A 22716-nucleotide genomic window follows, 5' to 3' on the forward strand; every position below is an offset into this window, starting at 1 on the left:
GTACACATGGCCACAAATACACATGTAGAAGCTAGTCATTTGCTGTACCCAAAGGAGTTTGGGGGGATAAGAATTGCTGCTTTGGTAAGGAAGAATGCAGCCAGCTGCCTCCCCCAACAGTTCAGTCCGTAGTTGCAATGTTAAAAGCTTCTGTTCATTTCCCTCTCGCCCCCTCCTCCACTCCCACATCAGCCTGCGAGTCAGCAGCAGCACCGGGAGACGTAGCTTCTGGTTGCACGGAGGGCAGGCATAACAGGGGAGAAGTGTAAAAGAGCCATTCAACTCAGTTAAAGCTGCGCTGAGCTGGAACAGTCACCTAGTTTTAGCCACCCAAAAGTTGGGTGGGGGGGGAGATTTCCAACTGCCTAGGAGTTGGAGTAGGTACTTGCCCCCAAAGCATACTCTCTATGCGTTGAACCTACGTGCATGATGGTTTCTTACAGCTGCCTAGTAAAATGTACTAAGCTATATGATCTCTTGTGTTTGTATTGAGAGTTCTGGCCCCTCCTGCAAACAGATCAGGCATTTGAGCAAGGGAATTCCGCTCTGTGTTCAGCTCCAGGAGAGAGATCAGCTGAAAATCTGGTCTTGAAGCATATATGTTACATTTGCTATTTCTGGAGCATTGAAGCTGGTAAACACAGACCACCATCAGTGGCCATCAGTGACCATGAAATGAATAAAGCCGTAGCCTTGTTAATTAAGAGCTGGGAGGAAATTGGACCTTAATGGATTTCTCGGTGTCACTTTGTGGAGGGTCGTGCAGGTTCGCAGAGCTCCGGTGCCGTCGCCCAGCCTCTGAGTGAACGATCTGGCATCTGTGTTGATTTCCAGGAAGAAGCTGAGAAATCCTTTGCCTTGTGTAAGGAAATCTTGATGTGTCTGTAACCTCGTGTGAGCTGAGTTTGCGCTACAGAGAGAAAGCAGGCTTGTGCCGTTCTCTGCTTTACGCTGAAAGGACCGGGCATGGTGCGTTCTAACAGAAGGGAAGCGCTCTATGTAAGAAGGGGCAAAGTGGAAGCCACTTAACGATCGCTAAAAAGAAAAGAGACAAAAAAACCATATGTAAAGCAGGAAGCTTGTTTTGGGAGAATTCGCTGGCATTTGCGTTACTGCCAAGTGCGGATCACACACTGGTGTCTGAACAGGCAGGAGCTGGGCTGTCTGACTCGCTGCGAAATCGCACAAGAAGCAAAGTGGACATTCGGAGGCACGATCGGGGCTGCGATCTTTTTAAAGGTTCACTTTAAGGCAAACGACACCGAAGACGATTCCTCTAGTCCTGCGCACCAAGTAAATCCATCCTTCCTATGCCTTCTGAGATGGGTCTTTGATGACTTCTGGTGATCTGATCTGACAAGTGCCAGCCCTGTCCTTTGCATGCCCCCAGAGCAACTTGCTCTGCCCTCTCTGTCCACACCGGTGATGCCATGCCCCGCAACCACGGTGGAGGTGACGAGGGAGGTTCCGGGCTCTGGATAAAGAGCAACAGTGGAGGGAGAGGACGAGGTAGGGACCGGTATTACGGCATGAAGGATGTGGAGTCCGGTCGAGGGAACAGGGTGTTGTTGAACTCGAATCGGGGGGACGGGTTGCTCTTGCTGGGGACAGGAGAGACAGCCAGGGCAGGTGGAGGAGCAGGAGGCACCTTGCAGGAGAGTCGCAGGGGGAAGCAGGGAGCTCGCATGAGCCTTCTTGGAAAGCCACTATCTTATAACACCAGTCAGACCTGCAGGAGGAACGTCAAGTACCGGAGGCTCCAAAACTACCTGTATAACGTGCTGGAGAGACCCAGGGGCTGGGCTTTCGTCTATCATGTCTTCGTGTGAGTACATAGAATCACTTTTTTTTCTCTTTCCAAGTCGAGCTCCGACATGTTTAATGCAAAGTGATTACTGCGAAACATTGTTTTCTTAAGCCTTTTAAAATTGGAGGTCATCAGTCATGAGTGCACCCCATACCTATTACATTATGGCTGCTAATTAAAAAGCAGGAACTCCATTACTACCTAAATTAGCCCTGGGATGCTATATTTAGAAACCAGGCATCCATGCTGTCAAATGGATATGTAATCCAGATACGTATAACTTTTCATACATTCATTGGTGGTGGGAACAGTCGATATGCAGTAGTTTATGGTACCTTTTACAGCTTTATGTTGTGTCACATGTTTGTGTTACTGTGTATAACACACACACACACACCTGTCTACACAGGGCAGTGGAATTGTTTGCTCTAGACTGTAGTTGTGAAAGGGTTACACTTGATGCATGCTGCATTAGTGTTGTTGCAGGCACTACACATTCTGTTGTGTACACTGATGTGTGACTCAGCCCCATCACTTGTGTAAGGCCTGAAGACAAGTGAAAGGGGTTTCTGAAATAGTAACTGGGCAGTTCCAGAGTCTTATAAGCCAATGAATAGCAAGACTGTTACTTGTGGGTGAAAGAGATGAACTAGGAAACCACTAACTGTTGCTGATGGTCTGGAAGTGTGTGTGTGACTCAGAGCGAATGCATATGCTGCCAGTTCTCAGTAAAAAGTGTCTCCAGCTCTTATCTAAATGGAAACCTCCTGTGTTAGCGCCCGCTTCCTTCCTCTTTCAATCATCTGTAGATGCAATATAGATCTATAACGTGTGTATATATATATATATATATATATATATATATATATATATATATATATATATATATATATATATATATATATATTACACACGCTACTCTTCAAAAGGCTGGCGCCACTTTGAAATTTCCTTGCTTTTGAAAGAAAGGCAAATTTTGCCTAAAATAACATGAAATTGATAAGAAATACAGTGCAGATATTGTTGTAGCTGGAACTGGCTGATTTTTAATGGAATATCATTATAGACGTACAGAGGCCCTTTATCAGCAGCCATCACTCCTGTGTTCCAATGGCACGGTATGTTGGCTAATGCGGGTTTAAGTTTAAAAGGCAAATTGATCATTAAAAAAACATTTTTGCATTTATGTTAGAAATGTCCTTGTTTTCTGTAAAAACATTTAAGTGACCCCAACCGTTTGAACAGTTATATATATATATATATATATATATATTATAGTCTGTTTTAATGGTTAAATGCCTTTATCACAAATGCTGTCTGCTAAAGCCATTACTATCTACATCTGAGCTTCATTAGTTGATTGAAAAGTACAGTATCTGATTTCCATAAGGAATTATATTTTTTGAACTGGAACGATGCCATGGCAAATAACTTCCAGTGTCCGTAGTGCTCTCCCTTTCATCCATTCATTTTACGTTACTATACTAAGTTACGAGGATGATGCACACGCGACATACAACTGTTTGCTCAGAAGCTGGAGGTGTAGAAAGCTACTGTGCTAGCAATACATCTGGAATTTTTGTATCTCCATTAAATTCAAGGGATATTAGTAAGACACAAACATGTCTAGACATGAAATATATTCCTGAAACAGTGGACTGCAAATTTCCCCAGTTTTGCTTGCTAACTTCCATTGACCTGAAAGGAGGCAATCTAATGAAACTGATTAAATGGAGCTCTCTGCAGCAAGAGAATAAATGTATCTGTTTTTCACTAAGCTGGTTTGGATCGCACAACGATAAATCATAAGGCATTTTAATGAAGAAAGCGTGTAGATTTTAGTTTGGGGTTGCAAATAAAAATAATTTGCAATTGATTACATTTACAGCCACAATATCGAGAATTTCTTTTTAATTTAGACCATCTGAATTGCTTATAAGACGTTACCGATTAGGAGGAAATTGCTCCCATTGGAAGAAAAAAAAAAGATTAAAAAAACTTGGGATCCTTGCCCAAACCTATAAACCCAGTGACATGATACATGTTTCTTTAGCATTAAACCCCCTTGTGGGAAGTGTTTCATTAGTGTAATTCAATTCAAATCAGTCACGAGCCTGCATGTGGCATTGTCATACACCTCCCAAGTGTCCCAGGTTTAGGAATGAAAGTCCTTTTTTTGGACCCAGATTACTTTGACCCACTTGCTACCCTGATGTACATAGTTTATCAAACCCTATTGCTCTCTAGCCCTACAAGTCACACTTATTTCTGGTACGTAAGCAGTGGAAAGGTTGCTTATACATTTAATTGTGTCTATATATATATATATATATATATATATATATATATAGCTAAACAGGTTCAGTAAAGCATCATCCCCTAACCAGATCCCAAAAGTATCCCTCCATGGACATTGCTAATGTTAGGATCTAGGTTGCTGCCACTTCTGGTTACCGCTTTGCTAAAATTTTAATGCAAAATTCATTTTGTGTATTACAAACCTTGTTCAAACTTTAGAAATACAAGGTCAATGAAATGATGAAATGTTATGTTTGTTTGGACTCTACAATGGCTTTTTGTTTTGGTTCGTTAAAGTTATGTTGCAATTTAAAAGTATACAAAACTCCAACCTACTTTTTTAATGTGCCTGTACATTTAGGATTGTACTTTTTAATATGCAAGCAGATCAAGGGCAAACGCCACTTTTATTTTATACCGTCACAAATAGGCTCTGAATCACGCTCAACAATTCATGTGTTTTCATAGATCTCTTTGGGATTTTTTTCTATGTTCTTGCTCTTAATCCTGAAAAGGAAAACTAAGCAGGATAAGTGATGCTTCTATTTCATAGTCATGTGTTGTTAGAATTGACTTGAGAGGGACAGTAAATCATGTACAGTGTCACAGGTGCTTCCCAGCTGAATATATATATAGAGAGCACAGCGAGTATATTTCTATTTAAGGTCTGCCCATAATGTCTACCAGACCTCATATTTTATTTGTAAATCCAGTATAAAGATTATTTTCTGTAGAATAATGTGGTCCTACTACTTTTTAAAAAAAAATTACAAAATGCAAACTGGTGTTTTCTCCATTTACTTTGGTAGCGAAAGCAATTGGCGCAGTAAACTTGAGTATTTGGGCCTTTTTCTGAAAATTGGCTTGTCTGCTAGGCAGGATTTCCACAGTGGTGGTGTTAGCATGCATGAAGGCCTGTGAACTTCGGTGAATGTCATCCTCTGGCTGCCACAGGGCTTCTGTGTATTACTGGCATCTCCGACTGCCAGGAATATACAGCTGAGCCGTGCATGCAAAAGTCAAACGGCTTGCTCTAGATCTGCAGCCGCAGAACTGACACGTTCAGACCATGGTGACGTCACTGGGAGGACACGCATGGTTAAAACTGCATAAACTGTGGCTACAATAAAAAGTTTAAGGGCTTGTGTAAACTGTGAATTTATGGAATGAAGTGTAAGGGGAATGTCAACAATCAGGCAGAGTGTGCATAATGAGCAAATGATTGAAAACACATGTTTACGCTGCCCTGAAGACTCAAATGTTTCTAATGATCTCGAGGTTTGCTACTGTTTTTCCCCACAATACTTGCTTGTCATTTTCTTTACGGACTTTCAGAAATGTCAGTGCACTCAAAGTCCTATCAATTAAAGTGAACTTTTATTTTGTCATTTTTTTAATAAATTGCACTGTATGGTAATGTATCCATTTTTTAACCACTTTCATTAAAGGGTATTTCATATCCAATAAAGGAGGTTTTTTTTGTGCAATTGTATCCATATACTCGTTCAAACATAATTTTCCTCACAGCCCCAAAGCTTTTCAATTGTTTATTGTAAATAATGTGCATTACCCACAAATGGGAATAAGCAGCCCAAAAGATTGCTTTATTTATGCTTAGTCATTTGAAAATTGAGTTTGAAGTTGTCTTTTTAATAAAATGCATTCTTGCAATAAAATTTAATTTTGCAAACTAATTAAACAATGCTATGCCTGTGGCCTTTTTTCATTATTTGAACGTATAATATAAGTTCCTCCTTAATATACATGGTGTGCAGCATTATATGATTTGGCTTATAAATATATTTACAATTGGTTTAAAAAAATGAGTTCTAATGATGAATTAGGTGCCAAAACTGAGATAAAACTGGCCAAAACAGTGATAGCGTCAATAGATATGTGATTATGTGTTACATTTTCCAGGATAGGATAGTCGTTCAAACCAATTAACTTCCAGTACTTTTGTACATTACCCCAGTACATCCACTCATGTCTTTGCAACCAGTCAGGCCACAATTAAAGGCAATACCAATGTTTTTACAATGCACAATATATCTCAGTATTTTTTTGTTTGTTATCCTTTTAAATTTCGTATACGGGAATATATAATATGTAAAGCTGTTAATTTTCCCTGTTTTATTACGCTTGAACAGTGGGTGCATGTCAAGCCTGGTGGGGCTAGTGTGGGCTCTAGCCCTGGACTGGCCTAGGTTGCCAGAAGAGGAGTAGTATGAATCCAGACAAGCTAAAGATACCTCCTTTGATCTTTGTAACTGGTAGGCAAGCCTGGCTCAGATACAGAAACAAATCAATGATATATAATATCAAGATATTCATCGGTGTCATGACTTGACCAGAAGAATCCAAGCAGCGAGGGTCTTTCTGCAAACAGGTCAAGGGGAGCTGGGGTTCATTACTTAAATAAATAACAGGTTGCCATACCTGTAACTGCTACAATTGGATATGGTTTGTGTATAAACATCGTTCGGATTTGTAACATCTGTAAATGTGTTTTCCTATAAACATTGAGAATCAGAAAAGTATGTCTACTCACTGTTTTGAAAATATGCTTTAATTATTACTTACAATTTTACATTGCCCAAAACGCGATAGTCATACAATAAACTCTTTGTATTTTAGAGACAGAGACCATTTCACAGATCCTACAGTTTAATGGTACTACATATTCATATAAATACAAATACATAAAAAGAGCTTTCATGCCATTCATTGCAAAGGGGAACAAACCACTGCAAACTGTTGATCTAATTTTGTATCCTATTGCTGCTCTGTGAAGTGAACATGGAGCACTCCAAACCAGAATCTGCAATGTTGCCAAGGCAATGCTTCAGCAACCTTTCCATTATAAACTATGTGTTTTTAACCCCAATGTATACCTCTTGCAAGTCGGTTAGCAACAGGTTCTGCAAAGGTCAGTATATCATGCCAGGCTTGGTTTTATGCCAAATAGGCTCTCGGCAAATGTCTGCCCGATGCTCGCATATGTAACAGGTTGCCAGCTCGACTATGCTATCTAAAATTGTTTTTATTAGAGAAGGTTAGGAATGGAAGCAGTTAGCTTTGCGACTTGGCCCTCCACATGATGGCATACATTTATCTGGTTGTATACAAACAGTAAGGACATACATAATACAGAAAGCGTGTACTGAAAAACATGCATATTGAGTCACATGCAAACATGCTTATTCAGTTTCCTTTTGTATTTAAGAAGTGTGTCGTTGTATTTTAACATTTTTCTACTGTGGTATTTGAATAAGCTTAACATATACTGTATTCAGTTGACAGGGCGAGCATGGCAGTAGACCATAGATCTAGGTAAATGACTTCACCTGTGCAAATCAGTGATGTATACACCGCTAGCAAATTTACACAGCACAACCGGGTTAAAGAGGATCAGCCAGCCTTAAAATAATTCTGCAGTAAACAGGACACATGGTATAATATATATACTGCAATAACAATTTATAATGGTTCAGCAGTTTTTAAGGTATTTTTCTAAAACACATTTACACTTGTCTACCCTGGAGCTCTTTCTGCTCCACTGTTAAGAAGTCTTTCCATCCAATGGAGATTGCAAAAGAAAATAAGCCAAATGTTGAGGGGACGCGCTGGAACATTTGAGATAATGATGCTGCTCACAGCTCCGCAGCTGGTGCTGTATCGAGAGAGAAAGCTCTCTTTAGTGAGCCCTGGGTTTAAAGTTCTACAGTGGCACATTCTGGTTTACTTGGATCAGCGAACAGCATCCAATGGGAAGATTACCAGCTGTTGGTGAGATACAGCTCCTTCATTTCTCAGCTGCCTTTAATCCAAGAAAACGCTGGTTTACAAGTTGCACTACCTGTGGCCACGCGAGCATTTGTACCACAATGATAATACTCATACCATTGGGACTCTAAAGAGGATGAGGTCTTCCTTGCTCCCTCTATAACACAGCAAGGAGGGAATGGGGCCAGGTACAAAGATTAAGATAGATCATTAAGTAGATGAAACTAGCTGAAAAAGACATAACATAACATGTTTGAGAGTGTTAGTTTGAAATATTGGATTATCCTCCAGGACTGATGTGGATTATTCCTTGTGATAAGCACACACATTAGGCTTAGTATATAGTGAATCCAATAGGGCGGTGAAGAGTTACGTTTTTAAATTATTATTAACATTTTCCGCATTAGCCTAGCATGAATTTTATTGTTGTCACATTCACGTTCTGAATGACCTCCTGATGGCAAGAGACAAGGGTGATTATTCAATCCTAATTCTTCTAGATCTGTCAGAAGCGTTTGACACCATTGATCATAAGATTCTTATTGAGCGGCTGCAAGACCTATGCGGGCTGGGAGGCACAGTTCTAACATGGTTTAAATCCTTCCTCATAAACAGGTCACTGAGGGTGTCATCAGGAATGTGTTCCTCAGCTCCCACACCGCTAACGTGTGGAGTACCACAAGGATCCATTCTATCTCCCACTCTATTTGCCATATACATGCTGCCACTGGGGGACATCATCAGACAACATGGATTAAGATACCACTGCTATGCAGATGACACGCAGCTCTACCTTTCCTTTACACCAGGAACTAAGGATCCAACATCTCTTTTCAACAGATGCTTAGCAGATATCTTAGAATGGATGCAAGCTAGCTGGTTAAAGGAAAATCGTGATAAAACAGAAGTCCTGTTGATCAGAGGACAAAGGATAACTGCACCGATCCTAGGAAATACTAACCAAACTGGCATAGAATTTGGGGGTTCGGAGCTACTTAGGTCAAGTGAAGTACTCCTTGACAGTGGTTTGTCACTTAAACGTCAAAATCTCTGCTACAACAAAATATGCCTTCTTCCACCTGAGGAATATAGCCAAAATAAAGCACCTAATCCCACCAGAGGATACTGCCACCCCAATGCACTGTATGTAGGCCTCCCAGAAAAAGAACTTCACAAACTGCAGTTGGCTCAGAATGCAGCAGCCAGACTATTAACAAATCAACCCCGCTCATGCCATATTACACATATTCTATGGTCTCTCCATTGGCTTCCTATCAAATGGAGAATTCACTTTAAGATTGGTGTGTTGTCATTTAAAGCCCTAAAGGACTAGGGGCCCTGTTACCTGAAAGAGCTATTAACACCCCTACATCAGTGCGCATTCTGTCATGCTGCTCCCACATTCTGGAACCCTCTACCACTGTCAATCAGAGAGGCTGCATCTTTAGAGACTTTTTCTCCCAATCCTTCAGATAATTCAATCTTTTTCTCTTGTATGCATATGCCTGTAAAGTGCTTTGAGTCCCATCGGGAGAAAAGCTCTATATAAATACTTGTTGTTGTTATACTGTATATGATTATGGCAGAGTTAGCCTAGTTGTGCAAATAATGCACAAATTTAGCATTATATTATCTGCCAGTGTCTGGCTATATAGTATATTTAAAAGGATCCAAAATAATTTACACAACCTTTAATATGAATTATGACCAGTCCAAAGGCTTCACTACATTTCTGAGAGTGATGAATAGATACAGTAGTTTTGTTTCTCTAGACAGGCACTGTTTTATTACATGCACCTAGATCAAATATGAGATTAAAGGCAGCCTGTCATTAAATATGCTGTAATCTATCATACCTTTAAGTCTAACATGTAAGAGCAAATCTCTGAGTGATGCAAATAACCAGTGTCATTTAAAATGTAGAAGGTAAAGACAGACCAGGTTCTTTAAGTCCTTCATAATTTATAGTTAAACCCATGAGATGGCTCTCCACTAGATAAATGAACCATGGAGAAGCTCCACAGAATACGGAGGACTCATTTGGACTTCATGTACTCAGGAACTCCCTGTTCCAATTTTTAAATTTTGTCAGTTTCTATAAAATTCCAGGTCTTCCATCGCTATGTTCTTGAGAAAAGAAAGTCTTTCCTATTCTCTTCTTTATATTTTTAATTATTGTTATCTTCATGCCTTTGTCAATAAATCTTTCTAATGCTTTACTGTGCTGTTGTGTTGTAGAACAATGGTAGAGGATGGTATGATTAATGAGTTCTGTAACAAAGACAAGAGGACATTAAAAATCAATGATTAAATTTAATTTGTTATATGTGCTTTCAGACGTTGTAGTTTTTAATCGTTTAATGTTATTACCAATAAAAATGCCATTTCGCTTGAAGGCTTTATTTTTTACATTTCATTCTGATTTTGCATTAAGTAATGTATAAAACACATTTTCCCCAATGCCTTTCCTGATACCTACCTTGAAACTGGCGATTGCGAATAAAACTGGCTTTCTGTGCTTCTGTGCATCACTTCACCAAACCTGACTTTGCTTGTGGCCCCACAAACTCTTCAGAAGTGCCATTTTCTTAGAACCGTTCACTACTTTGTTCCAGTCTATGCTTAACAGAAGGGTTCTGTTAAATGAAATAACCAAGCCTACAGGCCTAGAGAAATGTACATTATGAATTTCATTTAATTTTTAATAAAAAATGAATATAACATTATTTATTAATAAGTTACAAATACCACTCTTTACATCAAAAGACAATTCTTCTACTTTTATTAATGAAGTTATGGTACCGCTGGTACTGCTACAAATACCTGACCATGTCTAGTATCTATGGCTGTCTAGAGAAATGACTAACCATGAAGGGTGATTACTCGTCCTAGAATGTCAGGCCTGAGGTGTTGGAAGTGGTCTTAATTCCTTGCAAAACTTATTGCGGGTACTCCAGTTAAATGGATAATTACAAATGGCTCATAGGCAGGTTATAGTAATTTTGTAAAAAAAAAATTGAGAAAATGGGCATATATTTGTCCATTGTTTTAAAGTACCAAAGTATAATTATCTCACATGTAAATAATATCTTCTAAAATCTCATGCAAGGGGCTAGGATGGCTTCAGCCTGTCAACCTTGCTCTAGATCAGGGGTGGGCAATTAATTTTCCCATGGGGCCACATGAGAAATTGGAATGGTTTTAGAGGGCCAGACCTCTACAAACTACAAACTCCGAAGCCTTGTCCATTTTGTTAACTTATGTGCTGTTTAATAAAGTTATTCAAGCCTACGTCATTGGTAGAGGTGCTTGAATAAGTAAGGCCTGAATAACTATTAGCACAGCACAGAAGTGAACAAAATGAACAAGGCTTCGGAGTGCATACCGTATTTTTCGCTCTATAAGACGCACCTGCTGATAAGACGCACCTAGATTTTAGAGGAGAAAAAAAAGGAAAAAATATTTTGAGCTAAAAAATGGGCTAAAATATTTATTACAATAACTGAATAAGCTATGAACACAGTAAGACACACGCAGTAAGACACACACAGACACAGTAAGACACACACAGACACAGTAAGACACACACAGACACAGTGAGACACACACAGACACAGTAAGACACACACAGACACAGTAAGACACACACAGACACAGTGAGACACACACAGACACAGTAAGATACACACAGACACAGTGAGACACACACAGACACAGTAAGACACACACAGACACAGTAAGACACACACAGACACAGTGAGACACACACAGACACAGTAAGACACACACAGACACAGTGAGACACACACAGACACAGTAAGACACACACAGACACAGTAAGACACACACAGACACAGTGAGACACACACAGACACAGTAAGACACACACAGACACAGTAAGACACACACAGACACAGTAAGACACACACAGACACAGTGAGACACACACAGACACAGTAAGATACACACACACACAGTAAGACACACACACACAAACACAGTAAGACACACACACACAGTAAGACCTCCCTCCCTAACCCCCCTTCTCAGTATCTCCCCTCTAACTCCCTAACCCCCCCTTCTCAGTATCTCCCCTCTAACTCCCTAACCCCCCCTTCTCAGGATCTCCCCCCCCCCCCCGGTCACTTACCTTAAACTCCTGTGTTGGAAGCGTGAGGCGTTTGTCTCGGGTGCCGGCGCTTCACTGCTGATCGCCGGCGTCTGACGTCATATGCCGGCGCCCAGCGTAAAGCGCCGGCACCCGAGACAAACGCTTCCAACACAGGAGTTTAAGGTAAGTGACCGGGGCGGGGGGGGACACCGGACTCATTGGTGAGTCACCAGGACACTCTTTGCGGGCCGGTCCGAGCTATTCAGCGGGCCGGATGTGGCCCGCGGGCCGTGCTTTGCCCAGGTCTGCTCTAGATGGTAACCTTGCTCAAGGTCAAACCAATCTTGGATGGCATTAATAATAATATAGAACTGGCCGCCTGAGCCAATGGACACAAGCCTGATGCCTGGCACTTCTACCCCCTCATTGTCATTGGATAACACCCATAACAAACCACAGTAGGGCCTCGGTCTTGAGGGCAGGTCTGGCTTATTCATGGGATTTAGTTTGGCTGGTTGGTCATCTCTACATGTAATGGTATTGGTAAAAGCAATAAGATGGTCATGCCTTATACTTCCTGCACTAAATATTTGGGTTTGAGCCTTGATGCCAAGTTAACATTGCCAATATATATGTGTAGAGCTGCAGACTATGATGGTGCTGTATAAATGAAAACAATATAATATAACAATATAATAAGTGTATCAGAGGTACATTTTTGGGGGCATTAGTTTTAGGACACATCTAAATGTAGTACTGAAGTGATATAGGCATTACATACTGTAGCTATGTGATAGTGATTCAAATACATTTCTTTTAATAGCAATTATGAAATACATTCCTTCTTTATTGATACATGATGATACAGTTAAGTGCACCAGTCCATGATACCCGATAAATACTAATACTAATAGAACCAGTTTTAACAATGTGTGATCAAAACTAGACCTTCCGCTCTGATGTCAGTGCCAAATTAATTGGAAGGCATTTTCCTCAAAAAAACATGTTTTCTGATCAGGGTACATTTGAAAACAGGACATTCTTTGTAAACCAGGACAGATGTCCCTCTACACATAAGACTAAAATCTGACTGAAAGCAAATAAGTGTATATATATATATATATATATATATATATATCTCTATATATATATTATTATTATTTTTTTTTTTTTTTTTTAAAGGCATATTTGGAATTCACTTTACTACCACTATTCTAATGGAATATTACATATTAATTTGTGTTGGGTTAATGTGCAACACCTACACACAGATTTATAGTGAGATAAACATCAAGAAGTGAGAATGGATTTAAAAAAAACTTCAATACCATTGAGAGAGCAGGATGGTAAACAAAGATGATCGCCAACTGCATTTAACTAATTGTCTATATAGAAAGAGTGCCAGTTTTAAATTGCAAATAGCATATTTGGCACATGGAAATGCCAAGATAGCTGAGAAAAGCAGCTTACTTTATTAATGTATTTTCCTGAAATGTGGAGGGTTGGTGTATATCCTGATATGCCTTTCTCACTGAAATACAAGCAATAGCCAAAAGTATAGAAATTGTAACATTGTATCCAGTTATGTGTTTGCCAATGTGTTTAGAACCAGTGACGTTTTTTAGATTGTTAGAAAAAAAAATAGATCACACTGTATCAGGGCCGGGCCGAAAATGGAGCCGAGTGGGGCAACTGCCCCAAGCCCTTTTTTTTTTTTTTTTTTTTTTTTTCTTTTAAAGCGGAGGAGAGAGAGAGCCCCTCTCTCCTCTGCGAGCCCTCTAGCTTTGTCTCGGTGCCGGCTTGTAATGCTGAGTGCCGGAAGATGACGTCATTTCTGCAGGACTGCTGAAAGGTAAGTACAAAGGGGGGGGATAGGGTAGATAATAGGGAGGGAGAGTAAGGGTAGATAATACGGAGGGAGAGTAGGGTTAGATAATAGGGAGGGAGGGAGAGGAAGGGTAGATAATGGGGGGGGACGGCAGAGGAAGGGTAGATAAAGGGGGGGGGGCGGCATTTTAAACTTCGTCCTGGGCGGCATTATGCCTTGGGCCCTGATTCCACTCCACCTTTGGATAGAGCTGTCAAGGTGGGAGCCAGCTCAACATATAGTGGCAGACACCAGTGTGCGTGTACGGACAATTTGCCAATCCCTGCTCCTATTCTTATTCTTCAGAGAAGCTCTATGGTTTTTTTAGAAGTGAAAATTCATTAAGAATAGTTACATTTTAAAAATGGGAGTCACTGGTATTTTATTCATATACCTTTTCACCTGTTGAAATCTAGATTATTGTAGCATTCTTGGGGTATTCCATGTATCATCCTGTAATCTTGTATGGCAAAGCTGTATGCAAGTCACCAAAGGTATCTGGAAATATAAGCCAAAAATGGATCATTTTAGATTGTTTATAATTATCATCGATAAAGTATGTTCTAAATCTATTTGCCTTTTGTTAAATAAACGCTAAGGGGCTTTTCTGCTTTAAAATGTATACTAACAATGAGTTTTGTTTTTTTTCCAACTGTAGCGGATTTGCAAAACACACGTCTGTTGGAATAGGCTTTTACTGCAACTGTGAAGCTAATTTGCCGTGTAGTGTGTAGGTTTGAAATTGCCACTTTTTACATTTAATGGAATAAAACATGCAGCAGAAAGGTGTCACGCTGCCTTTGTAAATGGAAATTTACATAAATCCTTCCATCCATACATTATGTCTTTTGTTTAAATGTTCTTGGGTAGTTGCCACGCAACGCCCCAAAGTCAGGGTTGGGATTTTTTATATTTTTCCCTTCTTATCTTCTCACCATGTATGAGCCACATTCTGAATGCTACACAATCTTGTTTCCACTGTAAGTAACAGCGGGCATAAGCGGGAGTGCCTGAGGTAATGAGTATGACATAGCAAGACATAAAGTGCAGGCTGAAAGATTTTTACCCGTGTATATTTTGCTATGGAAAAAATGTAGGATGAGATGTAACTGTGAAATTACATGGACCTCTCCACAGGTCAGGTGTCACTGCAGCCAAGTCTGAGAGGTCTTCTTAACTTCACCCTGAAAGAAATACATTGAGCTACTTGATGATTATTTCTTGTATTTGATTTGAGCAGTGTTTTTAGGCAGGAAACTTGCCCACAACATGGGCTTTTGATGTAATTCCCGTTACAAGTTTATATTTTGGGATTTTTTTTCCATGATCACGAAAGCTAATGAGTCAATATCTCGAAAATTGTGTCAAGAGGTGTACCAACGTTGGAAAATGCAATAGAGCTGAAAACACTTTTGGGCCAGGCCCAATGAGCTGCTGTTTCGAAAAAATCTGGGTATGCCCTGCCTAACACATAGCTTATAGGGGAAAATGTATTTTGTCATTTCACTACTATAACTGATTTATTGCTCGTCTAAATTGCATTTTAAGTACCAAACATGGTTGTTAATGGGGTAAAAAATGCATGTGTGCCATTATAGGAGTTTATACTAAATGTAGATATGTTAGAATTCAATATATTTTCCAAAAACATGAGCTGTTTTATATCATTCTGTGTTTTATTATTACATTGACAAGATTCAACTGCTCAATAATTCTTAAAGTTAAACCCAAAGGGTCTTTGACACTAAAAGGTTAAAAGTAAATCTGCTTTGCAAAACATTATATCTGGCACTGAAGCTTCTCTCAGCATTTCATATAAGAATCTCTTTGATATATAGCAGTAGATCAATGTTAATAGAATTGATTTATTTATTTACAGTCAGCCTAGGCAGAACGGGGGGGGGGGGGGGGGCTGAGCCTGAAGCCCAAACTATGGAGAATTCCAGGCAGAGGTTGACAAAGCTTCAGTATTGTCCAGTGGACCTTAATTCCTCTTATCGGAGCTTTGTAAAACCTTACCTTTCCAAGTCTTTTAGATTAGCAAGCGTAATACATTTAAATGCATTTATTATCTGTTAATAAGTTAATTGGAGACTATTTTCTTAAGACGATAAATTGATTCTGTGGTCAGCAAGCAAATAAAAATAAATCTACATTCTAGAGTAAAACCTTAAAAATTAAAGTGATTCCTTGTGGAACTATTAATAATAATACCATTTAAATTAGATTTATAAAAAAATGTTCAGGCTATAAAATCAGCCCTGTCTAACTTTTTTCTACCTATTATCACCTTTTCCTGGAACCCGGGCTGGATATTCTATAATGTGGATCACATGCACTATTACATATGCACACATCACTTCTTCATTTGTTTATGTAGTTATGGTAAACATTATTGGCACTCTTAAATATGTTGTACATCATGTACAATATCTACTAAAAAACTGCTTTGGTTTTATACACACATATACACTATAAGGACAAAAGTATTGGGACACCCGATCATTACACCAACAGGGACTTTAATGATATTGCATTCTAAATGCATTGACATTAATATGTAGTTGGTCCCCCATTTTGCAGGTATAACATCTTGCACTTTTCTGGGAACGTTTTCCATAAGATTTTAAAATGTTTCTGTAGGATTTTATGCCCGTTCATCCAGTAGAGCATTTGCGAGGTCAGACACTGATGTTGGCCTGGCTCACAATCTCTGTTCCAGTTCATGCAAAATATGTTTGATGGCTCTGTGCGGGCCAGTCAAGCTATTCCACACCAAGCAAGGTCCATAAAGACATGGTTAGATGAGTTTGGTGTGGAAGAACTTGATTGGCCCACACAGAGCCTGGACCTCTTTAAAGGTTAATGTGAACTGTGAAAAGACACAGCTTAACACTGACCATTAAATATGGTGGAGAATCTGTAATGTTGTTGGGCTGCTTTGCTTTCCTTAGTATTGAAGACCTAGGACATACTGTATTTAGGGAATCATGAAATCAGATGATTATGCTACGAAATTTCAGAAAACTAGGCATGAGTTGAACATCATGGGTGGGTCTTCCATCAGGACAACGATCCAAAATATACATCCAAATGTACAAAAGAATGTTTGAAAAGAAAAAAAAAAATCACAGTTTTGTCCATGAATGATATCTGATCTCAATTCAATTAAAACTCTTGGGAAAATGCGAACACTGAAGAGCTTGAACAAGTTGCCTTTGAAGGTTTGTGCAACTAAATATGAGGATGCCCTAATGCTGTCGTGGTTATTTTATGCTACACATTAGTAGAAAAGGCATCTTTTTGGTTATACCTTTGGACAGTCCATTAAAATATTCTGATAATGCAAAGTAGGTACAGTTCCAATTATTTCTGAAAATATTGTAAATGATGTACACACTATTGAAGGGTGTCAAAAAAGTCGACCATAGCTGTTTCTTCATGTCACAGTGATGCTCTGTCTATTCCCAGGGCCCACAGTTTTTGTGGCTCCATGTGTCTTAAGGAAGCTTGGAATGTAGATCCGTCCATGGAACTTAACTCTTAAGGGTAAAACCATACTAATCATAAATGTTTTTGGTCTGAAATGCCCAAAATTCATAGTTGGAGGCCCGCTATAACTGAAAAATCCCAATATCTTACCCTATTGTACTTGATTGTACTTGCTTTGTAATATAACAATTTCTGCACATTGATAATTATACAAAAAAAACACAATAAAGGATACAGATGTGTGCAATTTTGGTTCCAGTCCTTCATCGCTATTGTTTATTTGTATTGTTTGACAAATATTATTGAAATGCTAATATTTCGCATTATTGGGTTGCATTGAAGAACGCATTTCATATGCTATAATGTCATGTTTCTTGCGGCTTTGTTCCACATTTAAATGCCTTCTTGTGAATTCTATTCATACAGATTTATAAATGGTGGGGGTTTTTTTTAGCTTTAGTTTTCATTATGTGTGATACCCTCTTGAAGAGTGATATTTTTAAAAACAAAAGCAAAATAAGATAGCTTATGTTTCCATTTTCCCCTGCACACAAGAACACACCCACATGCATTTTATTTAAAGTATGAACAGTATGCAACCTTCTTCAGAATTACTATACTGGAAAACTGGAAAGTACAATATAAACAATGGGAGGTAAATACAGAAATTCTTGATAACATGATTTCAATGTGGTTCTTTAACTAAACCTATTATATAGCACTTGTTATCATTGTAAATCTGATACTAAGTGCTTACTCTTATCTTCTGATGCCTGACAAGATAAGTCATTTTTTATGCTTTACTTGGGTCAATTGATGCCATTTCAGTATTTACTAAATCTGATCTCTGCATTATTGCTGGCAGTGGCGACTCTAGAAACAATATATAGGGGGGGGCACACAAGATACCACAGTCAAACTGGGGGGGCATTAATAATTTCCACCAATAAATCATACCACTGAAAAAACACACATATATATATATACAGTGGCGACTCTAGAAACAATATATAGGGGGGGCACACAAGATACCACAGTCAAACTGGGGGGGCATTAATAATTTCCACCATTAAATCATACCACTGAAAATACACACACACACACACATATATATATATATATATATATTGCCAAAAGTAATGTGCTATGGAATGATACTTTTGTTATTGGACAATACAATACTTGATCATTCAACATGGGAAGCCTGAAGCCACAATTTAGTACGACTAATCCTTGAAATCCTTTAAACAACACAATACCTTAACTTTTCCACTAAATGATTTCAGGGCCTAATATTAGTCCCTGCTGCCGATATATATATATATATATATATATATATATATATATATATATATATATATATATATATTAGACCCTGCTGCAGATAGCAGGTATAGATCAACACATTAACACACAAACCCAGCTTTGCATATATAGATCAATTGAAATTCACTTGTGATCTCAGCACTGAAGGTATATATCAAATAAACAGAATCAGACATACAAATGCTGTATTTGCAGGTATACAATAATAATATATGAAATGTAGCATTGCAGGTATAGATCAAATCAGTACATGGAAACAGCATTGCAGGTATTAATCAACTGAACAAGACATACAAACCCTGTATTTGCAGGTATACATAAATAATGTATGGAAACATAGCATAGCAGATATGGATCTACAGAAGAACACACAAACCCAGCTTTGCAGGTACAGATCAATTGGAATTCACATAAAAACACGGCATTAAAGGTATATTTAAAACCCCCTAAATTACAGGGATAGATCACAGGTTGCACACCCCAACCATGCTGCCCACATAGAACCTGGCCAGCACCCAGATAACACACATAAGATTTGCCATCTTTGTCCCATATACACCCTGCCTGTGCCATCTCGGTCCCCAAGGCTCAAACATCCTGCTAGTGCCATCTTTGCCCTTCCACAATTATACATCTATGATACACACAAACACATTAACTCATGCTCTCCCTCATTCAGACAATTCATCCATTTTAAGAAACTACACCCCTTGGAGCTTCAAATGAGGGGCTACATGTATTTCTAGGACAAAAGTTGAGTGCACAAATAATGATGGAATATGTCGCTTTGGCTTGAAAATATTTTTTTTCTAACCATAACGACATGTTCATTTGTGTCTTGCGCACTCCAGGTTTGTACTAGAAACACATACAGCCCCTCATTTGATGCGCCAAGGGATGTCGTTTTTGCAAATGTGTACTTTTTGTGCCATAATTTAACTTCCTACGTGAGCAGTAATGCCACGTCAAGGCTTCAACCGTAATTACTGATCATTCACACGCCTTTAATATCTCCATTCACTCACAGAAGCACACGCCATTCTTTCCATACATTTACTCACAGTAGCACACACCATTCTTTCCCCTTACAATCCCAAAGAAATGATGGTAAAGGGAGAAGAAAAAATCACTTTTACAGCAAAAATAAGTTTTGCAGTAAAAATGCAAGGTGCTCCAGGGATGATATGGTTACTCACATACCGCACGGGCTAAATGGCTGATTTTAATAATATTTGCAGTTCATCAGGATTTCAAAAATTGCCTCCCTCTACCGTTGGCTAAATTTAACCCCATGATCAAAGGCATCATAGGATTTAAAATTAGTATTGGCCATTTTTAAAAAGGGAATGTAACTTTTTATAGCTATATGATCACTGTGGTAACATTGGCTACCACAGTGATCATTTAGCTAGAATACTTAAACTTTTTTTTTTTTTTAAAGTTAAACTACTTTATGTTTAAATAATTTTTTTTACATTTTTATTTTTTTAACTTAATATTTGTTATTCTTTTACAAACCTTTCCAACGGTATATGTTGGGGGTATGTAGCTGCTTAGATGCATCTAAGCAGCATGCCCCCATACCTCTTTAACTGACATTTGTCAGTTGTTAATAATGTTGCGCGGTGACGTCATCGCGTCATTGCGCGGTGACGTCATCGCGTCATTGCGCGAGACGGCACCGGGCGGATCGGGTGGCCCCGGTGATCCCCTTCGGTTTGAGGGGCAGATCGCCGGGGTAGGTGGTGATGGAGGTCCACAGACCTCCATCAAGGTAAGGTAGTGCTAGTGACGGCAAGGTGCCGTCATTAGCACCTGACTGGGACTGTCCTGGGTGGTTACAAATTCGGCGGGGGGGCAACAGGGGGGGCAAGGAATAACCTATGGGGGGCAATTGCCCCCCCTTGCCCCCCTGTAGCGACGCCACTGATTGCTGGCCATGTTTTTAAAGGAGTGAACACAAAGGCTGAACTCCTGACAAGTGTCCACCCAACATGACTGAGGTGGTGGTGCTGGTGATGGTTTGGTGTCTTAGGCATCCTCACCAATAATAATGCATATTTATGTTTTGTAAGAACTGTCATCCTTCAACCTATGACTGGGGTCCATTGTTCTTCTCCTTTTGGTCCAATTTTCATACCACTGGCTGCTTAAAGTGGCAGGAAAGCGCTCCCTTTGAAATCATACATATGGAGGTACTAGTTACAGACCAGAACCTCTGTATAAATACACAACCTCTGTATAAATACACACACACAGTTAACTTTACTGTTCCAATGTTTTTGCAAGCATACGGATGTGCAAATACCTGTGGTGCAGCCTCACTGGTACCAGGATTTAGCTGATGTTAACAAAAGAAGAGTTTTTAGGTGAAACGAGGCTCAGTTCACTGAAAGGGGGAAACTTGCCTTTTTGAATTAGTGCTAAATTTAGACTTTTTGGGCACCATAAACAAAATGTTTCCCGGGGAATCAACATAACATGAATTAAATTATTTAAAATCTATTAAACACAACATATTGATTCACATTTGTGAAAATTAGCCTTGGTTTAGCACTTCCATTTCAGTGTCAGGGGAGTGGAGGGCAAACAGTGGCTTGTGATGCCTCTGTCACTTATCATTTCTGTTGCTTCCATTGGCGCGTTAAGATGTTAGAACTTTGTACATTGACACCAATTTGGCACTGAAATGGTTAAAGAGCTCTTCTGGTAATATGCAAATTCTGTTAAACAGGTTGGGTAACAGGGTGAGGGATGCTGACAGCCTTTGCATATAGATTATGCATGTTTTTTGTAAATTTCGTTAGTTCACTCTGGAATAAGTTCCTGGATATGCAAATATGTTTTATACAGCTAACAACAGCTGTAGGTTCTGATAGGCAAGTGGACAAGTATCTTTTGGTCTTTTCTATATCTAAATGCTGAAAATATCAAGTGAGAAGATATAACACATACACTACTGTTCAAAAGTTTGAGGTCACATAGCTGTTCTAACATAATTGCAAAATGATTTTCTAATGATCAATTAGGCTTTTAAACTTAAACTTGGATTAGCTAACACAACATACTATTGGTTGCTAATAAAGGGCCTCTGGACGCCTATGAAGATATTCCATTAAAAATCAGCTGTTTCCAGCAACAATTGTCATTTACAACATTAACAACGTCTACACTGTATTTCTGATCATTTGGTGTTATTTTAATGGACAACATTTGCTTTTCTTTTAATAACAAGGACATTTCTAAGTGACACATTTGAACGGTAGTGTATATTTTGTTCAGTCCAGTAGTGACATTAGTACTACAATGCAATAATTTATGCTAAACATTAGTAAAGTAAACATCACCCAAAATTACCAAGAACAAAAGAGGACATTTTCCCTCTTATATTAAGGAAACAAATGTTAGTATTCACTGTTCAAGAAAAAAATATTTTTTATTAAAGCCGTGTTAATGCCAGAGATTTTAGCACCTGAATGACATTTAATTTCCATAGGTCAACTTTGGCCTTGGTCCTATGCCAGTTTGTTAAAACTTATGAATGTGATTTTATACAATCATTTTAATACTGACTAGAACAATATTTCCCCAGAGGTAAAACGTATCCAGTCCTTACCATACTTGTAACACACTTGCCTTACTGTATACATTCAGTAAAATGAATTCCTTAGCATTTTACAGGCGTTATCTCTAAATTCTTAGTATAAACGTTTTCATTTAGATCTGATGGGGCGATTGTGGTTCATAGCTAAGCAGATATTATTGTAACAAAGGTGAATGTGTCTTAAATATGGTTACTTAAGCACGATGTTTCCTCTAGAATATTATGTTTTATGTGGTATGTTATTCACAGGTGGGTTCCGGATGCTGCAAAGTCACAAGGCCTCATAACAATGCATGAATGATTTTTTTATAATAACATTTTTTTTTCACGTGATTATGTATCATATACACTCACAACCCAATTTATGTGTTGATGGCGAGTTGGTGGGTAACTTTTGGCCCATGGGGCAAGCCCAGCCAAGTTGC

General features: G+C 38.9%; 1 protein-coding gene across 5 annotated transcripts in view; it reads left to right on the forward strand.

Moving 5' to 3' along the window:
* The first annotated feature begins 1427 nt into the window (after positions 1–1427).
* LOC149302383 (potassium voltage-gated channel subfamily KQT member 5-like) overlaps positions 1428–22716 on the forward strand; it is a 274371-nt gene continuing 253082 nt past the window's right edge. For 4 of the 5 annotated variants that reach the window (XM_089482463.1, XM_089482466.1, XM_089482464.1 and 1 more), the window contains exon 1: positions 1431–1825. In XM_089482463.1, the coding sequence (XP_089338589.1) occupies positions 1431–1825 (395 nt within the window). Of the gene's footprint in view, positions 1826–22716 lie in introns of all 5 variants that reach the window. The other variant, XM_089482467.1, reaches the window with a different exon arrangement.

Source organism: Sceloporus occidentalis, unplaced genomic scaffold (assembly GCF_023333645.1).
Source record: "Sceloporus occidentalis isolate IW3139 unplaced genomic scaffold, rSceOcc1.0.p SCAF_19, whole genome shotgun sequence".
Classification (NCBI taxonomy): domain Eukaryota; kingdom Metazoa; phylum Chordata; class Lepidosauria; order Squamata; family Phrynosomatidae; genus Sceloporus; species Sceloporus occidentalis.